The following is a 24,767-nucleotide window of genomic DNA, read 5'->3' as shown; positions in this document are numbered from 1 at the left end:
AGTACTCGCATTGGCATAGCTGGGAGGATAAAATCTGGAAGTTCAGACTATTGTCACAGAACAATTGTGGCTGCTCAGGGCTGAAGCGCAGCTCAAGCTTGGAATGGCTGGTCCGCAGTGCGCTGAATAAGGGCTTGGGGCATTGCATAAATGTCACAGCGTAAAGATCTGGGGCACTTGGATTTGAAATATCCCAGAAGTTCAAAGCTGACCCTGGCAGCCAGCGTGAGGGAGCTCAGCAAAGGCCTTGAGAGCACTCAGGAAATGAAGCAAGCTGAACTCCAGTGAAGCTGAATGCAAGCAGAGCCTTCTGACTGATCCATGTGCTGCCACGTGGGTCATGAACTGAACAGAAAGTGAAGTCAGAAGGGTTTGATGGTCACGTTGTTGAACTCTGTCTCCAGTTCATGGATAACCGTGTCATGAAGCCATGGGAATTAGGACTTTCTGCCTTCTTTTAAATGAGTGACACCTTGAGATGGCTGAGGAAGTTACCGGGGAGCAGTGATATGGCAGCAAAGGAGAACAAGAGCTTCGCAGTAACTGGCTGAAGGGATTGGGAGCAGAGGGCTGGAGCTGCATCTCTGGATGTGGATGAATGTTGGCTCGGGGATTTGCACACTTTGGGAAGATCTCTCCACAGTAGTCTTCAGGAATGAATGAGATGGAGGTGCTAAGAGGAACATTAGGAAGGTGGCACAATGGTTTGTTTTAAAGCTTATGAGAAACACTAATGATCAGCACTGAGCCATCAGTGGCTTCTGCCTTGACTTCCATAGGAGCTTTTCCTGCTGTCAACTGAGGCAGGGGAAGGCAAGTTCTAATGAATGGTGGGAAGATGCCTGTCCCAGGCAGCTGTGACACAACCCAAACCACTGTGGGGTCTGCTGTGTGAGGGACCGAGTGGAAATGGGTATCTGTTCCAGGAAGCATCACCCCATCAACTGCCTGTTGTCTTAGCGACTGGCTCTTAACGTCCGTGTTTGGAAGGTGTCCTCATGTCACCCTGTTGGGTCTTCCCTAAGCATGCTGTTGTGTTGGCACAGGGGACAGCAGTATTTCTGTGCTTTGGGATCCGTTCTCATCCCTGCTGGCACAGAGTTGATCCCGGCCATGGTTTGGTACCTGTTGGCTTGACCGTAGGTGAGATGGGTGGAACAGAGGGAACTGTGGCAGAGCTGCTGCTGTGTGGACATTGACAGCACATGCAGACCCTGCCTGGGAGATGGTGTCTTGAAATCCCACAGGTCTTCTGCTGGTGGCATAATGAGTGATTTAGGGTCACCATCCAAACCATTGCATCCTTCCAGTCCTAAACCCAAAACCCACTAAGGGATCCACTCTACTTTTGAGACACCATTCTCCAGGCTTTGGTGAAAGCTGCTGCGTGTTCCTCTCAAGGTTCATGGGTTTCCACTGGATTTGTGAATGGGACTGAGAAAGGGCCAGCACAGACAAAGCAAGTGACTCAGCATCATCAGCATGGTGTGAGTCACACTGCTGAGCACCACCGCGCCGCTGCATCCCAACCAGGAGGTGGTGGGCTCCGAGTAGTTTCGCATGGGGATGAAATGTTGTGTGATCAGCACATGAGCTGAAGTGCCTTGTGTCCTGCCCGGGGCAGGGGGGAGTTTTGCCTTTGGATGGAGGTGTTCTTTCCAGAGATGCCAAACCAAACCTTTCATATCCTGACCCGAGTGCTGGTTGCTCTGCAGACAAAGGAGCGCATGCTGTGGCCAGTGCTTTGGCTGCTTCCTCAGCATAAAAAGGGGGCAGTTGAGATCTGCTGTAGCTGAATGCAGATTCCACATGGCCCCTGTGCTGGTGGCCACTGGCCAGTGCTGCCCTTGCTGCTGGGCACAGCATCCTTGCTGAGGATTTGTGCTCCCCAATTCCCCCTGAGCAGTGGGGTTTGTCAGGCAGGAGCAACGGTATTAAGTCTTTAGTTCCAGCCTCTAGAGGTCTTTGGTTTCCCTCAGCAGAGGAATGAATGAGCGAGTGGAGGTTTGAAGTAGATGGAGATGAGTGCTGAGCACATGCTGTGAACAGAAGAGCCCTTCAGGAGCTGCTGTTTATGGCCACAGGGTGGGGGCGAGTGTTCAGCTGAACAAATTGTTCACTTTGGCTTCCTCGCAGGCAGCGATGTTGTGATCAGCTAATGAGATTGTTCTGCAGCGCTTGTGGGCTCTGCGCTTCCTCCCTTGCAGTTGTCATGCCAGTGCGTTTGGCAGAGATTAACTCTTGCTCCACCCATAGATCTGTTTTTGCACTGGTCTGTTTAACAAAAGCTCGGTAGTCCAAGGAGGCAGCACGAAGAATACGTGGGACAAACTGGAAAGCAGCGGCTGAATAGGGTGCAGAGCTCTCTGTTGGTGAGGCACAACTGAGGATCATGAGAGCAGTTGGAAAAGTTGTGTTTCTGTAGTGCTTGGGGGATGATGCTCGGATGCCTGTTGTTGGAATTGGCTCTGTGTGAGCAGAGCACGTGGCTCCTTCACTTGCGCATGTCCTGGGTTTCCAGGCTGCCAGGAGCATTGGTGATGCTGTCCCTAGCACAGATTCCAGCAGCAAGTGTCCCCATATTTTACCTTGTTTTCAGTACTGGTATTCAGGCCCCTCAAAAGATGAGCAGAGAAAGGGGATGGGAAGCTTTGTTTTAACCTGAATTGAATGCTTAATAGTTTTCCCTTTCCAGTGAATCAGCAGGAGTTGATTTATCCGTGAGGTTCCTCTTGGCATCCCACCATTGCTCAGGAGCAGGCGCTGCACCAGTGTGGACATGAAGCATTGCATTGCATTCGCACTGCTAAACTTTGCCCTGGGGCTGCACAAGGAAAGTGTGCAGAATTAATGTGGGTGATTTGGCCTTTAATAGAGCCAACAGCTCAATGTCATAAACTATCCTGTTTGAAACCACTGCTGTGGTCTGTTGGCAGGTTTTGGCTCTGCTGGAGATCCCAGGTGGAAATACCTGAAGGGGGCTACAAGGATGCTGCAGAGGGACTCTTCATCAGGAACTGTAGTGATAGGTTCCCTCCATGCAAGGAGACGCAAGGCAGCTAATTCTGCATGCATGCTCCACTTAGGATAAGCACCATCCATCTGCTTAAGTGGGCTGGACGCTGTCCTTGTCAGGCTGATGCCACCCTCTATAGCCTATTCTGTGTGAGCTCTCGCACTCAGACCACGCCTGAGCAGCAGTGTGAATGGCTTCCCTTGGAGGATGCAGCTATTAACTGCTTTGCTGCTGCTCCCATTACTCCCTGCACCAGCTTTGCCTCTCAAAGCACAAGAATCCCAGACTGGTGTGGGTTGAAGGGACCTTAAAGCTCATCCGGCTTCCACTGGAGCAGCTTGCTCCAAGCCCCATTCAGCCTGGCCTGGAGCACTGCCAGGGATGGGGCAGCCACAGCTTCTCTGGGCACCCTGTGCCAGCGCCTCAGCACCCTCACAGGGAAGAGCTTCTGCCTAAGAGCTCAGCTCAGTCTCCCCTCGGGCAGGTTCAAGCCATTCCCCTTGGCCTGTCCCTACAGGCCCTTGTCCCAAGCCCCTCTCCAGCTTTCCTGCAGCCCCTTTAGGCACTGGAGCTGCTCTCAGGTCTCCCCTTCAGGAGCCTTCTCTTCTCCAGGCTGCCCCAGCCCAGCTCTCTCAGCCTGGCTCCAGAGCAGAGCTGCTCCAGCCCTCGCAGCATCTCCATGGCCTCCTGTGGACTCCTCCAGCAGCTCCATGTCCCCTCTCAGGACGAGCCGTGCAGCTGCTCGCAGTGACACTGCTCTCAGCAGCCATCGTCCCATCAATCATCTTGTTCAGCTTAATCCAAAACCCATTTTGGGCAAGTGCAATAAACTTGTACTGGTTATCATGCTAAACCCCCTGATGTTTAGACAGAAAGGAAGAGGGTTTCCCTTGCTCTGGTTGAGGTGCCAGGTGACTGCTGGTAGTGGCAGCATCCCAGGTCACTGCAGTATCTTGTGTGTGGTTGGTACCTTCTAGTCCTGGTTGAGAAAATTATTGTTCTTGTGATTTGTATAGAGATTTAAGCTCAAGAAACTACCTCACTTGTTATCCCAAAGCTGCTCTACATCAGGAGAAGACATCTCTGCTGCTGGCAGCACATGGCTGCAAAGGGTGTAATTGAACAGGCACCGAAAAAAGCTTCATTCTAAATATAGAGAACCACACTACGCTCGGTGCTGTTTTGGAAAGTGTGGCTGAGCCATCATTATGTCTCCTCCCCCCGTGCCGCAGGGTGTCAGGGCATGAAGCAGACGTTACCCTGCTTCGCTTCTTGGCTTAGTTTTGGGGTAAATCCAGTGGGTTTTCCTGGGTTAGGATGTGTCCTGGTTTTAAGGTGAAGAGCGGGTCCACTGCTGCATACGCTGCCACGTCACCTACATGGGCATGAGGTGGCTTTGGTGCTTCATTTCTGTGTAATGTGAGCAAAGAATGAGACATCTTTACCGGAGGAGGCCAGTGTTGTTCCAGCAGGCATGGGTGCTGTGTAACACTGCAGAGGCAAGCAAGGGAGCCGGCAGCTTGGAAGTGCTCTCAGCAGCTTTTGAGTGTTCTAAAAACAATCTCCAGTGCCACATTGATCCAGCCTGCTGGGATTTGGCTTAGTCCTCAGCCTTCTAGGAGTGCAGATGATTATTGCGCACACAGAACTGAGGATGCCATGGAAGCTGACACAGCCATTGCAGAGGTCTTCCCAGGCTTTCAGCTATAAAAGAAGATGAACTCTTCTCCAGTGAAATTGTTTTTAGCTTCTGAAATGAGTCTGGTAAGAATTTCCCTGAGACTTGGCTGGCAGAGAAGTGAAATGGTTGGTCTCGTGGGAAGCCACGTCATGCAAACACTGTCAGTCTTGCAGGTGATGGAGTCAGAGGGAAATCAAGATTTGCTTCCCAAGCACTGCGTTCCTGCCCTCCATGGAGGGGATTCTGTGCCATTTAGGCGCAGACTGGAGATTCATTGTAGGGAGGAGGGACCATACAGTTTGCAAGGCTTTATCCTGCTTGGAACACAGTAAAGCATGACTGTTGGGAGATTTGGGTTAGAGCTGCATGGTGCTGGGCTGGTTTTGGCAACTGCTCAGCCTGTTGTAAACTAGATTAACCCTGTGGTCACTGCCTTGCTGGTAGGGTCTGTCAGCCCTTCTTTACTCAGCCCTGGAGCTCAGCTGCCTTGGCTGGCTTTTGTCTCTAGCTCTGCTGACTGTATCCTCAGAGTAACTGGTGGGGGATTAAGATCTGGCCTTGCTGTGGCATCCATCTCCAATAAATACGGTTTCCACCAAACATAAGGTCAGTGTTGACCAAAATAGAGCAGGCACTTTACACAGGGAAATAATCCAAGAGACGGACTTAAGCTCCTAGAACTGGTTTGCAGATGGGCTTTGTGAGGGCTGGAGGCAGTGGATGCCATCCCCATTTTTGTGGAAATCTGGCCCCATCTCCATTAGCACTGAAGTGACAGTGCCCACACAGCCAGGAGGTCCAGCAGGGACATTCCACCCAGCAGTGCTCTGTGGGCAGCTTTGACTTGGTCTTTGCACACAGAGGCTTGGTTGAAGCACTGTGAGGGTGCTGAGGCGCTGGCACAGGGTGCCCAGAGAAGCTGTGGCTGCCCCATCCCTGGCAGTACTCAAGGCCAGGTTGGACACAGGGGCTTGGAGCAAGCTGCCCTAGTAGAAGGTGTCCCTGCCCATGGCACAGGTTGGAACTGGATGAGCTTTAAGGTCCCTTCCCACCCAAACCATTCTGGGATTCTATGATTTCTTAATTACCAAACATCCAGATGTGGCAAAGGCTTTGTGTAGGGGCACTGAATTTGTGCATGGACTTCCTGCTGATGCTTTGTTTCTGCACCATGGTGTGTTTTTCTTTCTTCCTAGGTAGCCTTAATATTTGTCTACCAGAATCAGGATGTATTTTCGTAATACTATGGCATTTAATGTGGGAGATCAGAGCTGTAGGTTCATACTTTCCTTCCCATCTTTGTGTTCTGTCTGCTCCAGAGCACGGTAGTAGAGAGTAAGGGTTTTTTAAGTGTCCTGGGTTCAGCAGTAGCAGTCATTTTTCTCCTTAGTAGCTGGTGCAGTGCTGTGGTTTTGACTTTCAGCCTGGGGACAGAGCTGATAACACCGATGGTTTTAGTCGTTGCTCAGTAATGTTTACTCTGACCAGGGACCTTCTGAGCCTCATGCTCTGCCAGGGAGGAGGGGAAGCTGGGAGGAAGCAGAGACAGGACACCTAACCCAAACTAACCAAAGAAGTATTCCATACCACAGCACGTCATGCCCAGGATGTAGAACTGGGGGCAGTTACCCAGAAGGGTTAGATCACTGCTTGGTCAGGCTGGGTATCGGTCGGCAGGTGGTGAGCGGTTGTATTCTCTTCCCTTGTTATTTCCCTTATTATTATCATTGGTGGTAGCAGCAGTCATTTGTGTTATACCTTAGTTACTGGACTGCTCTTATCTCAACCCATGGGAGTTACATTCTTTGGATTCTCCTCCCCATCCCTCCGGGAGCGGAGGGAGGAAGGAGGGGGGAGACTGCGTGGCTGAGTGGGTTTAAACCACGGCAAACAGCTGACTGTGAGATGCAGTGTGTATAGTCCATGCACTAATAAAAGCATATTTGTGCCATGTAAAACGTGCTGGTGTTCAGACATACTCTGACTTCAGATGGCAGAAGTCTTTTTTTAAAGAGGTTATCTGCAGAAAGGGGGAGGACAGATGGGTTCTTTCCTCCAGGACTTGGGTCTGGCAGATGTGGCCAGGTAGGACTGGAGCTGCTGCTTCAGTTAAGCATGGAATACAATCTTAACGCTTGCATAGGCAGGGCTCCAATCACTGGGTACTAGAAGTTGTTTTAATACTGGCTTTTATAGCATGTCTGCAGTTTGGTGGCGCATGGTCAGCAGTGGCTCCATGGTACCAGTCACAGCACTCAGGTGGGAGCTGTTGGTCTGCAAGGGCACTGTGGAATTAAAATCACACTCAGCATAATCCCCCCTTCCCTTCTGTGTTTTCCCAGGAGGCGAAGGGCAGAGTGGAGGTGGGCAGCAGACCGTGCAGCCATTGTCAGTCGCTGGAATTGGCTCCAAGCCCACGTCTCGGACCTGGAATACCGGATCCGGCAGCAAACGGACATTTACAAGCAGATCAGAGCCAGTAAGGTAAGCACCGGGGGTCTTGCTTTGCCTGCCTCCTAATGGCTCTCTCTTCTGATGCAGTGAGGGCACCTATGCAGAGGCTGATCCTTTCTCCCCTGCATCTCTCACGAAGCATGGTGCACAGTTGTGACTGATTGCAGTGCTGTTTGGTGCAGGCAGAGTGTGATTCTTTTCCCTGGTTCAGTACAGTAACATGGAGAGCAATACCTCACTCTGAAGTCAGCCTTTAGGTACTGAACAGAACTGTTGTTACATGCATGGTTTGAGCCTTTCTCTTCATTTGATTTCTTTTTAAAGCCTTCCCATTCTTTCTTTTGGGGAGTAGCTGAAGATGGGGATAAGGAACAACTTAACAAGAGACTTGTTGGAGAAGGGAGGGGACTGTGGGGGAAGTTAGTTTCAGATGTAATCACATAGCATAGGCTCAAAATCAAGTCTGGAGCATAAAAAAGACTGTTCCTGGGTGCTGACCTTTCTCTGTGGAAGGAATTATTCTTTTCAGAGTTGGTCTCAGATGGCAGGAGAATGGGGGAGAGCAGAGGGGATGAGGAAGGAATTGTTACCAAGACTAGTTCAGGCATGCACATCTAAATGTCAGGCCTTGGAGGGAGGAATGTCTGGAGTTTGTGGCAAGGAGGCTCATGGTATTGCATCAACTTAGAGATCCTCAGGAATTCAGAGCCTAGCAAACGCTTTTCCCAAGATGGGTGGTGCTCTGGGGGTGGTGGGGAGGTTTCCAGAGGGCAGAGAGCACAGGCAGGGCAGGGAGAGGGGCCATCTCTGCAGCTATGTAGAAAAACAGGCTATTGGAGGGAGGGAGGGCTGTGAGTGACTAGGTGGAAGAGCTGAATGCAACACAGAACCCAGACTAGAGCAGAAGGCCTCTGGGAGGCGGGCTGTGCGTCCAGTTCAGGAACCAGTTTCAGAAAGAATCGTCTTCCTTCTGTCTGAAAAAGCTGATCGTGCAGGATGGTTTCTAAGTACCAGATAGCTAAACATTTATATGCTAAAATTAAGCAGTGAAAGAAATGAGGAAACTCATCTAATGAAGTGGAAGATTCAGCGCTTTCACCACATGATGACAACTTGACAGGCTCATGAAAGGGCCTGATCATGACTACAAGCATCCCCTATGGTTTTACCGGCGGTTGCAGGCTCTAGGTCTGAAATGAGAACATCACGGTATGGTGTCAGGCATGAAAAGTACATCTGAGGTTTCAGCAAACAGGATGTCACCTCTCCTGATTTGCTCAAACAAAACGCCTCAGCTGTGATAACCCATTATATGAATTTAAGATAAAGCATTGCCACTTCCAGTAGCAGCAGAGTTCACATGGTGAGGATCTGGTAGTGGCTGTTCTGTCTGAGTGAGAAAGCGAGTCTCAAATACCCCATCTCTCTGACCAGACCTCATGGAGATCACTGCTTGCACGCAGCTGTTGTTGTCTTGGTGGTGGTGTAAAACATGTTCCGTTTGCATCAATAAAAACCTCAGAGTAAGAGTCGTAAGAGCAGCTTGGGACACAAGTAGGAGACCAGAGAAATGAGTAGTACAGGAGCCTGGTTAGAATGGATTTGGCTTCAAATTGTACAAGGACAACAATGCCAGGAATTCAGTGACACCCTGTTGTTTCTGTCACCATAACTTAACCCAGCTTGGCCATGAGGAAGTTAAAGTGTAGCTGCTGCAGGATTTCAAAGCTGCTGTTCTGGTTTATCCCTTTTTTTAGGTTAGTTACCTTGATACTTGAAGGTTCACATCCCAGTGTAGCCTTCAAGATGCATTGCTTGGTAACCCAAAGCAGGAGAAGGACCAGGCGGTCACAAATAACCTCCTGTTTTGAAGGTACAAACTGCTGCCTGGGTGTCTCGGCAGTAATTGTGTTTTCAGCACATTGGGATCGGCTCAGTTGGAGCCTGGTGAGACACGAGGAAAACAACACATCAGCGAGGCTCTGTTCAATGGTAGCTGTAATGTGCTGTTGTGCCTTTGGTTCTGTGTTGGTTGTGAAGAGCATCTGCAGTTAATTTAAGGGACTGAATGCCCACAAAGGTAATAAGGTGGTTTTGTTTCTTTTCACGAGGTGGGATGTGGCACGTGCCAGTCCCTGTCCCCCCAAGCAGAGTCTGCACCCCTGCATGTGGGCAACAGATGCTCTGGGTTTGGAAGGAACAAAGAGCATTTTTCCTCTCTTTCTGTGTCTCTTCAAAGTTCCACTCTTAGATGGAATCAGAGGTAAATTGAGATGAAGGGCTCCTTCAGGAATTGTGTACTTGGTTGTAATACAGTGACCAAAACCCCTTCAAGATGGGGTTGTTTTGCACATCATCTCTGCAGACCCAGGTTCGGCTTGTTCCCAGACCATCCGAGATGGGTTCACTGTGTTCCCTTAAGCTGCTGCTGTGATCCGTGTGTGGCCTGTCCCATGGGAAGGGCCGTGCTCCTGTTGGAGCTGCTGAGGCAAGCCAAACACACGATGGGAAGGGTGGGATAGGAGTTAGGAGGAGCCTCTTGCTGGAGGAATTTGCAGCTTTCACATGAGCTTTCTGTGTCTCCAATGGTATGTCAGGCTTAGGGCATGATAAGAGATGCTGCTGTCCCTCTGCAGGGCTCTTTAGGACACTCAATCTCTTTCTGATGTGTAACTCCTCTTCCTCACCCATTAGTCCCTAGGCAGAAGCTGCTGACTGTTACAGGACTGAGACACCCGAGATCTGTCTCTGTATCTGCCTCTGAGACCTGTACAATTGACTTGTCATTAATACTGTAATTGGGGATAAAAATGGCGAGTAAAGAAGCCACAAACTTGTCCACATAGATTGGAGGAAGTCTCCCTTTTTCCTTTGTTTTGGAGAATGCTGGTGAAAAGCAAGTACTGTGTGACCTTGGAATGATACAGATCCGCTGCTGCTCCTTTCCCCTTCCTGAAAGGGAGCCGGGAATTTGATGTTGCCCTTCTAATTCCCCTCTATTATTGTGAAGCATTTAAATAAGGGAGATTTAAAACTAGCTGGCATGGGGGGTTTGGGCAGTGCAGCTTCTGGATGAGAGCATGAGACCCAAACTTGTGTCCCAGGGAAGGCTGCGTTAAGCCTCTGCTTCAAAGTCCCAGTAAAGGGACGTACTTAAAAATGCCATAGTATGCAGAATGAATCCTTGCTCCTTCCTGAGGCATGGAGCAGCTCCCTTCATCCTGTTCCTTCAGACTGGGGGCAGAATTCCTTGTGATTGTTTCTGATGCCAGAAAACTCTTGATTTTCTAATCATGATCTTTGTCCCAGGAGCTGGCTGCTCCCTCACTGCTGGTCAGAGGCCACGTGCAGTTGTATTTAGCTTATGAACTGTTCTTAGATAAAGTATCCCTGATCTATGGGCTCCCATTGTCCTTCTGGAAAGCCACCGATCTGTTGTATAGAAGATTGTGTCAAGGCATAAGATGAGCCTTATGAGGCACTTCCATGCCCACGTGCCGTGGCGTGGGGAATCTGTGAACTTTGGCTGTAGCTCTCTCCACATAACGTATCCAGGTTCCCTTCCAGGCTCACTTCCTTGTCCCACACTGGGTAACCTCCAGGATTGTTTTGGGATGACTGAGCTGCCTGTTCCTAATCGGAGCAGCCCTGCCCATAGTTTGACCAAACACACGCTTGTTATGGCTTGTCTTTGGCCTGGGTTGTATTCCTGGCCTGTGGGTTCCGCCATCCCTAATCCCTTGCACCTTTTACCCTGCTTTGTGGTACTGGAGCTCAGAATATACATCATTACAATGATTCTAGTTCACTTTGTGTTGTTCAGAGAGAAACCAGTCCTGCCTTTAGAGTAAGCTCCACTTCAAACAAACAGGACAGCGTATGTTAAGCCTGATAAAGCAGTGCTCCTGCCACTGTGCTTTGTCCCGCTTGGTTTATTGCAGAGCCTTGTTTATCAGTGGTTTTCTTTCATTGAATGTTGGGAATATCACTTCTTTGAAAGAAATCTGCTCGCAGTAATAAGTTTGACTGATCATTTTTGGCACCCACTCAAACCCGTTTGCTTGGCTCTGGTGGTGAGTTCCACTTTGTACTGTGAAAGCAGTCGCTTCCTGCTCGGCACTACAGCAAAATGCTCTCTGGAATGCTCTCTGGTTTTGCTGGCACGCAGCATGCAGAGCCCCTGCCATGCGGGAAGGGTGGGAAGCGGGATGGAAGTGGGACGGCAGCGGGATGGCAGCAGTTTTGCCTAAGAGGAAGATAACTGTCTCCTGTGAACGGGCTGAAAGCTTGCAATCTGGAGTCAGCCACTGTCCTTCCCCCTCTGAGTTCAGTTTAATTGTCAGGAAAATCCAGGCAGTTGGAGATTGGGTTTGGCATTGTATCTGAGGAACACAGTGGGAATGGAGGCCTGGCTGAGCAGCGGTTGTAGTTCCTGAGGATGATGGATGAGCCGTTTCCCTGCTGGGACCAAAGGACCTGTAGTTAATTCCTGTTCCCTTCCCTCTCTTCCAGGGGCTGATAGTTCTGGGTGAAGCATCACCCCCTGATCCTGCAGTAGATGATGCATCCCGTCCCGTTAGTGCTGAAGTTAAGCTGGAGCCTGGGGCTGACCGGCTGGTAAGTGCCAGCACCAGAAGTGACTGGGTCCGGATACTTCACCTTCATGAATGTGGGTTAGGGAAGGTTGTACCTTTAAGCTGTGGTGGAGAATGATGCTCAAACTGTGTGTCCAGCATGGGACTGGCCTCCTGCAGAGGCACCTCTCTGTGGCACTGCATGTGGGAATTGCTGATCTGCTGCTCTGTGGAGCTCACCCCCTCCCACGTTATTTGGGGGTTAATAAACGATGGGATTTAAACACCTTTCAGAGTAGAGTTCCTCAGGGTACATTTGTAATACGCATTAGCATTTGGTGAAGCTTAAAAATCTTAACTAAGCCTCTCCTTCTAGCAAAAAAGTACTTCAAACTGCGAGCAGCACAATTAGCAAAGGCTTCTGAAGATGTGGCTATTAATATCTGCCTGAGTGTCACCCCTTGGAAAGGGAACTAATGATTTCAGTGAGATGCACTGGAAGCTATGCAGAGTGCCAGGTATTTATTATTTAATGCAGAAATGTAGGCCACAGACTAAAGGCTTGATGGTGCTGTTCAGCCTGGCTATGATTACTTTTGATCCTGTGGGACACATCAGCGTATTCAGGCGGAGGATTTTGGAGTTGTGCTGTAGTACCAAGAGAAGGGTGGTCCCTGCGTGGCTTCAGCTCTGCCTGCTAAGCTGCGGAGCTCCTGCTTTTCCATCCTGATGGGAAGAAACAGCTTCACTGCAAGGAGCCTGCTTGAGTTTCATGGACCAGTGTTCAATGTAATTGATCCAGATCCAGCAGTTCCCTAGAAGTGACCCTAAAGCTGTCCTTGGAGCGTTTTCTCCCATCCCTGGCAGGTCTGTGTCAGGGTTCTCCTCATACTGAATGAGAATATGAAATAGTGTGAAATGTTTTATTCACATCAGAGCACAAAGGGGTTGTTACGAGTGATTGTAATCAGATGTCTCCTTGTTTGACACTGGCTCTCAGATGCCTGTTTGGAATGTAAGTCTGTAATTAGCTGAGCCCCAAACTCTGCTGTGTAACTGGGTACAAGGACCAGGTTTTGCTCACGACTGAAACAGTAAATGGTGCTCCAGATGAAAATGGAGCCACACTGGAGGAGCAGTAGAGGCTGGAGAGCTGGGATGCCTGGGGCTGCTACACATCAGGATTGACCCACTGGCATGGCACAGGGGCTGGTTTGGAGCAGTGATGTCCGTCTGTTGTGTGCCCTCCAGCTTCGCATGCTTTAACCCCAAAAGCACTTGAAGTCCCTCCTGACTTTGTTAAAGACAATTCCATATACTTAAGAAACCATCTCTTTGTCCTGTTCTAGGTTGTTTTAGGCATAATCTCTATAGGTACGCTGCCTGCAGGCACCTCCAGGCTTCTACAGCTGCTGCTGGAGGGCTTGTGCTTAATTAGACTTGCTGGGAAGGGTGGGGTGTTGAGTCAGAGCCTTGAGCTGCTCCAGGCCAGAGATTAGCGCCGAGACCATTCCTGCTGCGTCAGGACACTTACTGGAAGGGTATCTCTTGGGCCTCTCCTGGAGAGGTGCTTATCATTGTGGCATTCTTTGGGCTGCTCAGAATTAGACGTGCTTCCTTGGCCTTTCCTCCCCCTCTTTCCCTCCCAGCTGGCAGAGTAAAAAACACATCTGCAGCATGGAGTAAGGGGAGGAATCCATCCTGTCCCATCTCCAGCAACTCTTTGGCTCTCATGTGCTCATGCGTCCCTCCCTTGGCTGGCATGAATGCAGGATACGTGTCCTCAGGCATCGGCTTGATATGTGGGATGGGGTTGATAATCCCTAGAAGGAGCTAATCTTATCAGTGGAGGGAAGGTCTGGCAGAGAAGACCTGGGAATGTCTCTTGGGAACTGGAAGCTCAGTATGTGAAGAAGTATTTTTGCCTGAAGACGAGGATAACATGAAGCCCTGAAGAAAGAACTCTGCTGTTGACAGGGGTTCATCACTAGAGTAGCAAGGGGGGCACTTAACATTGAGTGGGAAATGACAAAAGATATGGATGGAGTATTTTTGTCAGGCTTTTCCCTGTCTTGGGGGTTTGTATCTTGTCATAGGTGAAGATCTGAACCTGTTTGGGTTTTGGGGAACATGTGGGAACACCGATGTGCTGGCGGGCAGCTAACAGTGTGACAGTTTAGTATTTGTCTAGTGGAAGGTGTCCATGGTAGGGGCTTGGAATTGGATGAACTTTAAGGTCCCTTCCAACCCAAACCATTCCATGATTCCTGGTGTTGGGCCATGACAACCTGCCAGCAGACAGCTTCTTTCCTGCTGTAAGAGCTCCTGGCAGTCTGCAGTTCCTGGTTTCATGTTCTACAAGCAGATGTGCTAAAGCTGACTCTTAGACACCCCCCCCCCCCCAAGAGTCCTAAGGATCCTAAAGACCTGCACATCCAGACCTCCGCTGTTCCCAAAACACAGAGAAGAGCTCAGTCTGGAGCAGCAGTGTGATCCTGGTGTGATGAGCACTCCTTGGGTGCCAGCCTGGATGCAGGACCAGCCCTGGAGGAAGACACAGAGCTGGGATGTGTATCCAGGAGGAGGTGGTCCAAGAGCACTGGAGATGTCAGCTCTTGCAGTCCTGCTCCTTCCCATTGCACGTGCCAGAGCAGTGTCAGGGAACACCCATCTTCAGTGTGATAAGGTGAGCCTGGGCTCCTTCTGATAAAGAGACTTGGGATTGATGCCGTCCAGCTCCTCCGCAGGAAGCAGAGGGGTCACCCTCCCGCCTTGAACCACCCTGGAAACAGGTCCTGGAGAAGAGGGAAGTTCCTCCTTAAAGACCCTTTCTGGAGGAGAAAATAAATGCCCTGTTTGAGAAGAGCTGATGAGTCATGTGCAGCCGCCCTCCCGCACCGGAGGTGCCTCCGGCAGAGGTGTCATGTGAAGGCTCAGCCTTGCCAAGCTTCTGGAAACCAGCAGGAAAACCTTCAGCTCCTGCTCTGCTTCACCTCGCAGGGAGCTGCATTGGGCTCACCTCATGCTCCTGGTGTGATCTGATTCCACCCCTGCCCTGACTGCATGTCAGAGATGAGCCCATAGGTCTGATCCTGCACCGGGAGAGCTGCCTTCTGTAGCAGCAGTGTAGAACCCAGCAAAGCTTCGGCAACAGGCAGCAGGCAGAAGTTGTCTGTGGTGGCAGAAATAGCTCTTTCCTGGGTGAGTCAGGGCTCTGCTATGCTGGAAACCGTTAGTCCAGCACCTGATTGGAGTTGTTCCTTGGGCTGGGGAGTGACTGCAGGGAAGATGTTAATCAATGCAGCACCCATGCTTTGGAGATGGGGTATGTGGCTAGCAGGGGGCTGTGGAAACATCTCGATGGAGAGAAATCAGACCTTTCCTTTTGTCTTTTTTAGCAGTACTTGAACTGCACCATTGCCCTTGTGTGTGCACAGGGGAAACCCAGCTTGAGAGGCATTACTAGGAAGTAGCACGAGAGAAGAAATTACTTTAACCCAGGGGAGGAGGAGAAGGAGCTCTCTGAAAACAGAAGGGGCTTCAAGGGTGAGATGGGGGGTGGATGGGTGCCAGGGATATGAACACGTTGGACCACACTGGCACGTACTGGGGTGGAGAGCAGGAATGTCACTTGCAGGAGGCGCAAAGCCTGCGTGTCCTTGGAAGCTGCACTGACAATTCCCATGTTGAGACCAGTTGCAGTGGGAGATGCGCAGCCATTCAGTGCTGTGGCCATGCAGTAACTGCTGCTCGCAGCCGAGTAAGCAGGGAGCTCTGTCTTTAACTTAGTTTTCACTTCTTTCCTCTGTCAAAAAGGTGTTTATTGGGCAGTTTTAACTTCATAAAGTTGGCCTCCTTATATCCCAAGCCCACAGCTTGTGTGCATACTCACTTAACACACTTTTTAAAGTGCTGTTTGGACCATGTTTGCACAGGTAGGTAGTTAAAATGCAAATTCAGGTTTGCAAGTCAGTTCCACTCTCCCTCCCCTCCTGTTTTCCCCCCGAGTGCTTAGACAGGAGCTTGCAGCCGGGGCTTAGAGCATAACATCAAGCTTCAGAAGCCGCCTGCGAGGTTTACAGGTGCTTATAAACTTGTTTGCACTCTTGGGACAAGATGCTAAAATCTCCTTAAAGACCTTGGCCTTTCATACTCCCCAGTGGTTGCCTGCAGGGAAGTGAAGTCCTTGAAAACCCTGTCCTGTACTGTCCTCTTGCCAGAGCTGCTCCGAAAGAACTCCTTACATCTCCTGTCTCCCGTTCATGTAGTGGCTTCTCAACCCTTGTTTTGAAGTCCTGTGTGGAAACCCAGTGCAGAATCCTCAACTAGAAACCGGGAAGAAGAACATTGTGGCAGTTGAAGAAGCTGCTTTTATTAATTCATGATATTTCTCATCCTTCCTTAGGGTGTTTCTGGATACCAGCCGCTGGAGAACTTGGGTATTTCTACTGCAAATACTCCTGATTCCCACCCCACCAAGCCCTGTGGAGCACCAAGACCCGTCAATGGAGTTATTAACACGTAAGTTAATGGAGTTATTAACACGTAAGCTGCTCACATATTATGGGAAGAGTTTGATTGTTATGATCTTGACAAAGTCCCATTGGAAACTGGCCTGTAACCTCCTGGTTGATGGGTAGTGGTACAAACGTTCTCTGGTGTGGTGGTAGATGATGCTTGGAAACATTTTGGAGGACGTGACTTGCTTGAGGTTTTCTGCTGCATTGTTTTCCTGAAAATGGCATTAAACTGAGCTGTGAGTGCATGACCCAGCCTGCAGGTCGATGCATTCTGGGGGAAGCCATGCAGTGAGCATGTTCCAGACTCTTCCTATATGGGTATTGTCCATACACTTGCAAATAGTGTGATTCAAAGGTACTAGCAGCCTGCTTGCGGTTACTCTGCACACGAATCTGTAAGCACTGGCCCACCTTCTGGCGATCCTGAGGAGTCCACATCCCATTGATTTGGGAGTAAGACTTTCTAAATAATGTGCTTCTCTGAGCTGCTTTTGAGGAGAAAGTCTCTAGGTGGGTAAAGTAAAAGAAATTCTCCTGTGCTACAAGATGATTTCAGGGCTGCAGCACTTGGAAACCCTTGAGTGCACGGTGCTTCAAAGTCCTCGTAGTGGCTAGAGAAGCTTTGGCAGCACCACTGCTGCACTTGCTGAGTACCTTAAGGTGGGAGGGATGCTGCAGTGGTGCAGTGTGCAAGCATAGAAAACACCGATCAACTCACTCCCTGCTACAGCTGAAACACTGCAGGCTGTAACAGAGCCCTTTGTATGCCCGTAGCCTTTGAACCGCAGAGCTTTAGACCGCAGGGCTTTAATGTTTTGCATGTTTAGAAATTAAACACTTGTAAAATGTACTTGAAAAGGTTCTGCAGATGAGGCACTGTGCTCGTGTTTGGGAGGTGGCCCGGGGTAGTGATGCCATGGTGCAGCGGGGTGACTGCTTGTAGACAGGGAAGGCCTTTGTAGGTAAAGCAGGAAGGTTAATGTTAGCATTGCACTGCTGAGAGCTGATAGAGGGGTAGTTCTCAAATATTCATCAGAATCAAGTTTACATCAAGGTTTAGTGTTCTAGAATATTGTATGTTCTCTGTCTTGTGTCTCTGGCATTAAACTCATCAGGACCTGTTGTCTTAAGATGCCCTGAACTGTAATTCTGGGGGAGGCTGAGTTCTAGGATTAAAGCTGTTCAGGTCCTGAGTGGCTTTTGGTCTCGCTCTGTGTCCGGCTTTAAATGCTGGGTTTTTTGTTCAGAACTTCCGGAGGGATTTTGTCAAAGGTTCCATGTGGAAAGTGACCGAAGTCAATGCAAAAAGGAGAGTTGGCTTAAGAAAAGCTGTAACCTGCAATGCTTTAAACTCAGCTTAGGGCGTTTGTTAAGATCTGAACTGTGAACCTGGCTGGTCCTGCTGGGTGACACAGGGTGGTTGAATGAATAACAGCATCTTTCTTGCTCTCTTCTCTTCTCGGGCAGTCTTCAGCCTGGCCTGGCAGAACATGCTCAGGGAGATGGCCAGGAAGCTGAGGAGCTCTTGCATAAAAAGCAACGACTCAACATGGTTTCTTCATCTTCGGATGGGACATGTGTAGCAGCTCGCACTCGCCCAGTGCTGAGCTGTAAGAAGCGGCGGCTCGTTCGGCCGAGCAGCATCATGCCCCTTTCCAAAAAGGTTAGTGCTGGTTGGGGTTTGGATGCACACCAGAGAGCCTGGTGAGGTTCTGATGCATTGGCCCAGCATGCTTTTGGTGTTTGCATGAAGAGATCTCCCTGGTTTGGGAACTGAAACTCTGGTGTGGGTTTTCTTCTCTAAAAGCAACCAGCCTGAGGCGAGCATCAGGCCAAATAGTTCAATATGACCCAGTCTGAGCAGTTGAAATAAGTTCTGAAGGGTCAAGTATCAGGAAACTTTAACTGTGAGCACAGGAACGAACACAGCCCCAAGAACTCGTTGCTACTTGCTCAAAGGAAAACTACAATTGTCTGCCCTAGAATATGTGGGATGTCTCAGAAGAGGCCTGCCAAGGTGATGGAGTTCGCTTCCGCTGCTCAATGCTGTGATTGTTCCTGGTTTTGTTTTCATTCAGGTTTTTACTTTATACTCCTCTCCCTTATGCAGAATTCAATGCAGTTTATTGCCTGTATGAGGAAAAGCTGTGCTTCATTCTTTTTAATTCCTCTTAGGAATGCCATAAGCTGTCACTTGGAGGATAGAGAGTTAGAAATTGAAGCCGTAAAGACCTTTTTGTGCATACAGCTCTCATGATTGCAGAACCAGAAATGGCAAAAATCCACTTACCTTTGAGGCAGAGTGTTTCAAACTTTACCACGAGGATTTGGGGGTTTTCACTCTGCAGGTGTTGGGGTTATAAAGAGAAGCTCAAAAAGCAACGTTTTTCTGAGCAAAATAGGTTCCTCTTCAGCTGAGTTGGCTTTAACTGGTGACTCGTTCGCAGTCTCACCTGGTAGAGCTCTGCACTGCCTGCTGGCAAGGTCTTCAGTGATTAGGAAGTTTATGAACTATCACATAGATGATGCTGACACGTGCACTCAGTGTTTGAAGAAGGGGCTGTTAATTATGTGTTAGATTTTCAGTAGTCATCAAATACATTTGATAATTAGTGATGGTTCAGAAGAGCAGTTCCAAAGGGTAGAAGATGTGTCAGGCAGCAGAATATTTCTGTGGACTCCTCCAGTTATTTGGGAGTGTCATGGAATCCCAGAGTTGTTTGGGTTGGAAGGGACCTTAAGTTCATCCAGTTCCAACCCCGGCCATGGGCAGGGACACCTTCCACTGGAGCAGCTTGCTCCAAGCCCCTGTGTCCAGCCTGGCCTTGAGCACTGCCAGGGATGGGGCAGCCACAGCTTCTCTGGGCACCCTGTGCCAGCGCCTCAGCACCCTCACAGGGAAGAGCTACTGCCTAAGAGCTCATCTCAGTCTCCCCTCTGGCAGGTTAAAGCCATTCCCTTGTCTTGTCCCTAGAGGCCCTGATGGGCAGGGTTACCTCCTGTCTTGCACAGCATCCTGTTCATAAAGCCCTGCAGGGCGTTAATTCTCAGTGATGGCACAGCACTGCTGATTCATCCTCATGTCTAATCCAGAGCAACCACCAGATCCTCTGGGCATAACTGCTGCTTAGTTCCCTCTTCCTCCTCTTCACTGAGCACTGAAGTGCCCACTTGTTGCATTTGCCCTCAGTGATACATGATTTTTGGTTTAGATGATATTTGATTTATTTTGGATTGTTTCTCTTAATTTGTAACCATGAGTGGGTATCCAGCTCTTCCCTTCAAGGTGCTTCCAGCCCTTCCCAGTGCTGGTGTTACTTGCTAAGGATCAAAGATACCTCTTCCATCATTGATGTCATTAATTGAAATTATTTGGGTATTGCTAGCCTCAGAACAGACTTCTGCAAGCTTCACTTTGATGCATCATAGGTTGGTGTCTCTGTATGGGATTTACATCCCGTTGTGCATCTGCCTACACTGCCTTCGTATAAATAATGTCTGTATGAAGTCTATAAATCTGTGAATTGAAGCTCAAAACCCACCCTTTTTTCACGCCTTTAAGATGTGCCTGTAAGTGTCAGCAGATGGCTTGGCATACATATCTGATATCTGTCTGACCCATCTGAACTCAAAGGGCTTTGTTTTTATTCCCCCTCTCTGACACCTGAATTCTGCTGCCTCATGGTTTTTATAGATGAGGTTTCAACCTAGATAAAATCAAACACTTTTAGGCCATTTGAGTCGATGTGGGACTGCCTGTGCTGGTAAGTAGCAGTTTTCAGCTGTGTTTATCCAAAGTGAGTCCAGGTTAAATGAGCAGGTTTTATACAAAGTATTTAAAAGAAACTCCAGCAAAGAAAACCCGACAGCCTTCAGGATGCTCTTCATGAGCTGTCAAATGGAACATGGGAAAAGAGCCCTCAGACCTCCAATATGTTGATGCTGTTCTCTGTCCCCTGTTCAGGTCCATCGTAACAGCCTGGTGCGATGTAGCTGTGACGTGAACCCTTCATGTGCTCTGTGTGGCACTCGAAGTGCAGCGACTCTGGAAATCCAGTATGATGCCCCCTTGCTGGAGCGCCTCTCCCAGCTGGACTCGTGTATTCATCCTGTCCTGTCATTCCCAGATGGTAAGAGCTCATCTCAGTCTCCCCTCTGGCAGGTTAAAGCCATTCCCCCTTGTCCTCTCCCTACAGGCCCTTGTTCAAAGCCCCTCTCCAGGTTTCTTGCAGGCCCCCTTAAGGTACTGAAAGCTGCTTTAAGGTCTTCCTTGAGCCTTCATCTGCAGGTATTTTTAGGGGTAAACATTTACAGCAGATACTGGGAGGGACAGGGCCTGGGAAAGCATTCCACCTGAAATAGCTCTGTTATGGACACGTTATGGGAACCTGACCTGGAGAAATCAAGTGCCTGGGAGTCTGTTCCAGTACCTGCGTCTTTGTCGCTATAAACCCCTTGAGAAGTATTTGCTTCTATAGAGTTTATTCATCTGTATACAATTATTTGTGGGTTGGTATAAGTCACTTTTTGGCCTCGTAAGGTGTTGTAAATGATCTTTCATGCTTCAGAGGGTACAGTAAGAAGGGATGTTCCCTTTAAGGCACTTGTTTCCCTCTGTTATGTATCAGGGTTAATCATCATTACAAGGAATAACTAACCAACCTTGACTGTGGGGCAGTCACACATTTCATGTCTAGGGACTTTTCCCAAGGGAAAATTAGTCGTTTCCAGAGTCTGCTGCTTCCTAAGCTGCCAAAGTAGCTGCAAGCATGTTCTTTGACTAAAAACTATTTGCTTGCATGAGATTGGTGTCAATCTGTCATCTTTTTCATCTGGTCACAAAACAAAGCACCACAAATGATAGGAGCCAGTGGCTTTGTCAAGAGAGTAAATCACAGCAGTTCCTTTCCTTGATAGGAGAATGTGGCTAGTCAAGGTGTAGAACAGAGCTGGTGGTGCTGGAAAGAGGGTGTGCATCCCTGCCCCTTGTGGGGATGTGAAGTGGTTGGTCCAGGTTAAGACACAGGGTTAATGGGGATGGGGGGGTTGTGTTAAAATCCAGCTTTGCAGAGACTTGGTGTGACAGCAGGAAATGCACAGAGTGTCTGGGAACAATTAATCTGGCATCTCCCAGCAGCACTATATTTAAAACAGACTAAAATAGTCAATTTGTGCTATTTTTATTAACTAAATCCCTCCCCCCCACCCCAAAGGCACATCTCTGTAAGGAACACTGCGGGAATTTAACACTCAGTACTCCCGAAGCAGGAATTTCTTTCCTGATTTCACAGCACTTGTAATTCTGTGTCCGTAGTGTTCAATCTGGTATCCTAGGAAGTGCTGAGAAAAGACTGTTGTGCATATTGCAGCGTAGCCACCAGGCACATCAGAATCGTAGAATCATGGAATGGGTTGGGTTGGGAGGGACCTTAAAGCTCATCCAGTTCCACCCCCCTGCCGTGGGCAGGGACACTTTGCACTAGCCCAGCTTGAGTTCTCTCATCCCGTATTCACTTCCCATTTTCCTGGGGTGAGCTGCAGGCAGCTCACGCAGTGAAAGATCCGTTCTGGCTGTATGAGATGAAAAGCTTTGGGGTTTTGGGGATGGGGTTAATTCTGTCTCCATGCATCCACCCAGGCACTGTGTGCAGGGGTGGGAATTCCTCTGCCTGACCTTCCCAGGCAGCACGGGGGTGTCTCCATGCCTGTGAGTGTTCATCCAGGTTGCTGGTGGTGCTGCTCTGGGGACTGACTGTGGCAGTGAACTGCTCCATGGGCAGAGGCTTGGATAAGGCTTCCTGGAGGAGTGGATGAGGTTTTCCGATGGAGCCTGGCCTGGGAGCAGGGAGCATGGGCTGACTTTCACTTTGAGCTGGTCTCTCCGGGCTCCTCCAGTGCAAGCAGCCGGGCTCTCTGGAGCAGTTTGCCAAGGGCAGGGTTGCCAGGCACCTCGGGAGGAGGAAAGATCATTCCTGCTCCTGGCATCGCAGCTTTTACCCCATCCCCTTCGCTGGCGCTTCATCCCCTCCCTCCCACTCGTTCTGGGGGGTTTCTTCTCTGGTTCCTCTGATCCCTCGCTGGGAATTTTCGGATGATGTAATAACCTTGGTGAGGATGGGGAGAGCCGGGCTCGCCGCGGTTGCCATCTGCTGGTCCTCGGGAGGCCTGCACCACTCGGCCGGCGAGGAGGAGGAGGAAGAGGAAGAGGAGTGACGATGGTGTCGCTGCACGGGCTCTGGTGCAGCCAGAGCTGGCAGAGGGCAGTGGCAAACGCTTTCTGCTGACAACGTTTTGTCTTGCTTTTTTTCCCCTTCCACTCAGCCCATCCTTTTTTCCCACAGCCGTGAGGGGTGCTGAGATGGACTCAACTCTGAGGGGAAAGGAAAAGATTGCCCAGGAGAAGAGGCCATTTTCCCAAAGCCAGGCTATTTCAGCACAGTGATGCTGCAGCATCCGTAAAGGGCTGGCTTGGCCCCGTTCTCTTCTTTGGGACATAGAATCCCAGCCTGGTTTGGGTTGGAAGGGACCTCAAAGCTCATCCAGCTCCAACCCCTGCCACGGGCAGGGACCCCTTCCACTGGAGCAGCTTGCTCCAAGCCCCTGTGTCCAACCTGGCCTTGAGCACTGCCAGGGGTGGGGCAGCCACAGCTTCTCTGGGCACCCTGTGCCAGTGCCTCAGCACCCTCACAGGGAAGAGCTAGTCTCCACAAACCAGTAGTGGTGGCTGCAGAGCTGCTGTTGCTCTGTGATAGCCCTTCCTTAGCAAAGGGATGGGGTTAAACCAGAGCTTTAACCATTGAGGTACATGAAATGCAGCTGGTCTGGCTTATTACTGAGAGATAAGTTCTCCCATTAATCACAGCCAGCTCCAGCCCGTGCTCTGCCTGGATCTGCTGGGGCTTTCTGGTCCCTGGAATTGGTGATTCCCACCACTAAGGCTACCAGCAAGGCTTGAATCGTTGCTGCTTGCCCTCCGAGATAATCTACATGCAGTTCCCAAATCCCACAGCAGCTCCTAATTGCCTCCATATCCCTTCTTCAGGCACAGAGCTGTGCATGCCTTGTGCAGGGCCTGGGAAGGTTCATCTCTGCTCAGGGTTGCTTCAGAGCCCTTGTGAAAGTGTCATGAGCTTGAGAGATGAGGGGGAGGGATGTTTGTTCTGCTGATGCTCGTCCTTGGTGCTTTTAACTCCTCACTGAGGCAGCGTGAGCTCGCGTCGGGCTGTATGTCCTGGCAGCTGGGGGATCTTACATGTGTAGTTGGAGAAGAAGAATTCTCAGTAGTTCTCCTGTTAACCCTAAAGGTTTTAATGCTTTTCCCATCTAGGATGTTGTCTTTCAAGCACACAAAAGAGAGCTGAGTCTTGGAAGAGGCACAGAAAGCAGTGTTTGATGATGACATCTGAAGTTTGAAGCTATGGCTATGAAAAGAAGCTTATTTGTGAGACTCCTGAGGCTGGAGTAGTGTGTTACTCCAGTTAGTGGGTTTTGCATAGTCTGCCTTAGCCTATCTGCTCAAGGAATACACTGAATGATCTCATTAGTGTTCTGCCTTTCAGCTAAGGTCAGGAGCACTCCTCTCTGTGAGATTCGGTTGAAGTGGAGTTTGAGGAACGTGAGCAAAAGTAGAGTCTGCTGAATTTCACAGCACTTCAGCATATTTGCGCTCACTGTGAGACAGCATCATTAAAGGGGGCAGGTTCTCTGGATTACCGTGGTCTGTGGTATGCACAGAAACGTCAGGCTCAGGATGCATCACAAAATCACAGGATTAGTTCAGTGGGACCTTAAAGCTCATCCAGCTCCAACCCCTGCCACAGGCAGGGACCCCTTCCACTGGAGCAGCTTGCTCCAAGCCCCTGTGTCCAACCTGGCCTTAAACACTGCCAGGGATGGGGCAGCCACAGCTTCTCTGGGCACCCTGTGCCAGCGCCTCAGCACCCTCACAGGGAAGAGCTTCTGCCTAAGAGCTCATCTCAGTCTCCCCTCTGGCAGGTTAAAGCCATTCCCCTTGGCCTGTCCCTACAGGCCCTTGTCCCAAGCCCCTCTCCAGGTCTCCTGGAGCCCCTTCAGGCACTGGAGCTGCTCTCAGGTCTCCCCTTCAGGAGCCTTCTCTTGTCCAGGCTGCCCCAGCCCAGCTCTCTCAGCCTGGCTCCAGAGCAGAGCTGCTCCAGCCCTCGCAGCATCTCCGTGGCCCCCTCTGGCCTTGCTCTAACAGCTCCCTGTGCCTGCTGTGTGGGGGACCAGTTATCAAATCATTATCTGAGTTCTCCTGCTCTGTGGTGCTGTTTGACCCAACCCCTGCATGTGCTCCAGCACCTCTGCTCTTGGAGCCTCTCAAGTGTGCTCACTTACACAACCCTGGTTAGCTGATGGAGGTGCCACGTCAGGCAGGTGAATGTCACAGTACTTGGTTGGCTTTTAGCTTGATCTGAATTTGAGGTTTTAAATTGGATTTCTCTTCCAAGCCTGTGCCTCTGTAGATTTGATGTGCTGAGATAGCTCAGATTCTTGGAAGTCAG

At 49.9% G+C, this 24,767-nt stretch overlaps 1 protein-coding gene across 4 annotated transcripts in view; it reads left to right on the top strand.

Moving 5' to 3' along the window:
- Positions 1-24,767, top strand: part of KANSL1 (KAT8 regulatory NSL complex subunit 1) — an 86,388-nt gene that overhangs the window by 54,497 nt on the left and 7,124 nt on the right. For 3 of the 4 annotated variants that reach the window (XM_065699362.1, XM_065699364.1, XM_065699361.1), the window contains exons 3-7: positions 7,040-7,181; positions 11,664-11,768; positions 16,131-16,246; positions 17,713-17,908; positions 20,210-20,375. In XM_065699362.1, coding sequence (XP_065555434.1) covers positions 7,040-7,181; positions 11,664-11,768; positions 16,131-16,246; positions 17,713-17,908; positions 20,210-20,375 — 725 coding nt within the window. The remainder of the gene's footprint in view (positions 1-7,039; positions 7,182-11,663; positions 11,769-16,130; positions 16,247-17,712; positions 17,909-20,209; positions 20,376-24,767) is intronic. The other variant, XM_065699363.1, reaches the window with a different exon arrangement.

Source organism: Lathamus discolor, chromosome 20 (assembly GCF_037157495.1).
Source record: "Lathamus discolor isolate bLatDis1 chromosome 20, bLatDis1.hap1, whole genome shotgun sequence".
In the NCBI taxonomy this organism is placed as follows: domain Eukaryota; kingdom Metazoa; phylum Chordata; class Aves; order Psittaciformes; family Psittacidae; genus Lathamus; species Lathamus discolor.
This window is presented reverse-complemented; position numbering and strand designations above follow the sequence as displayed.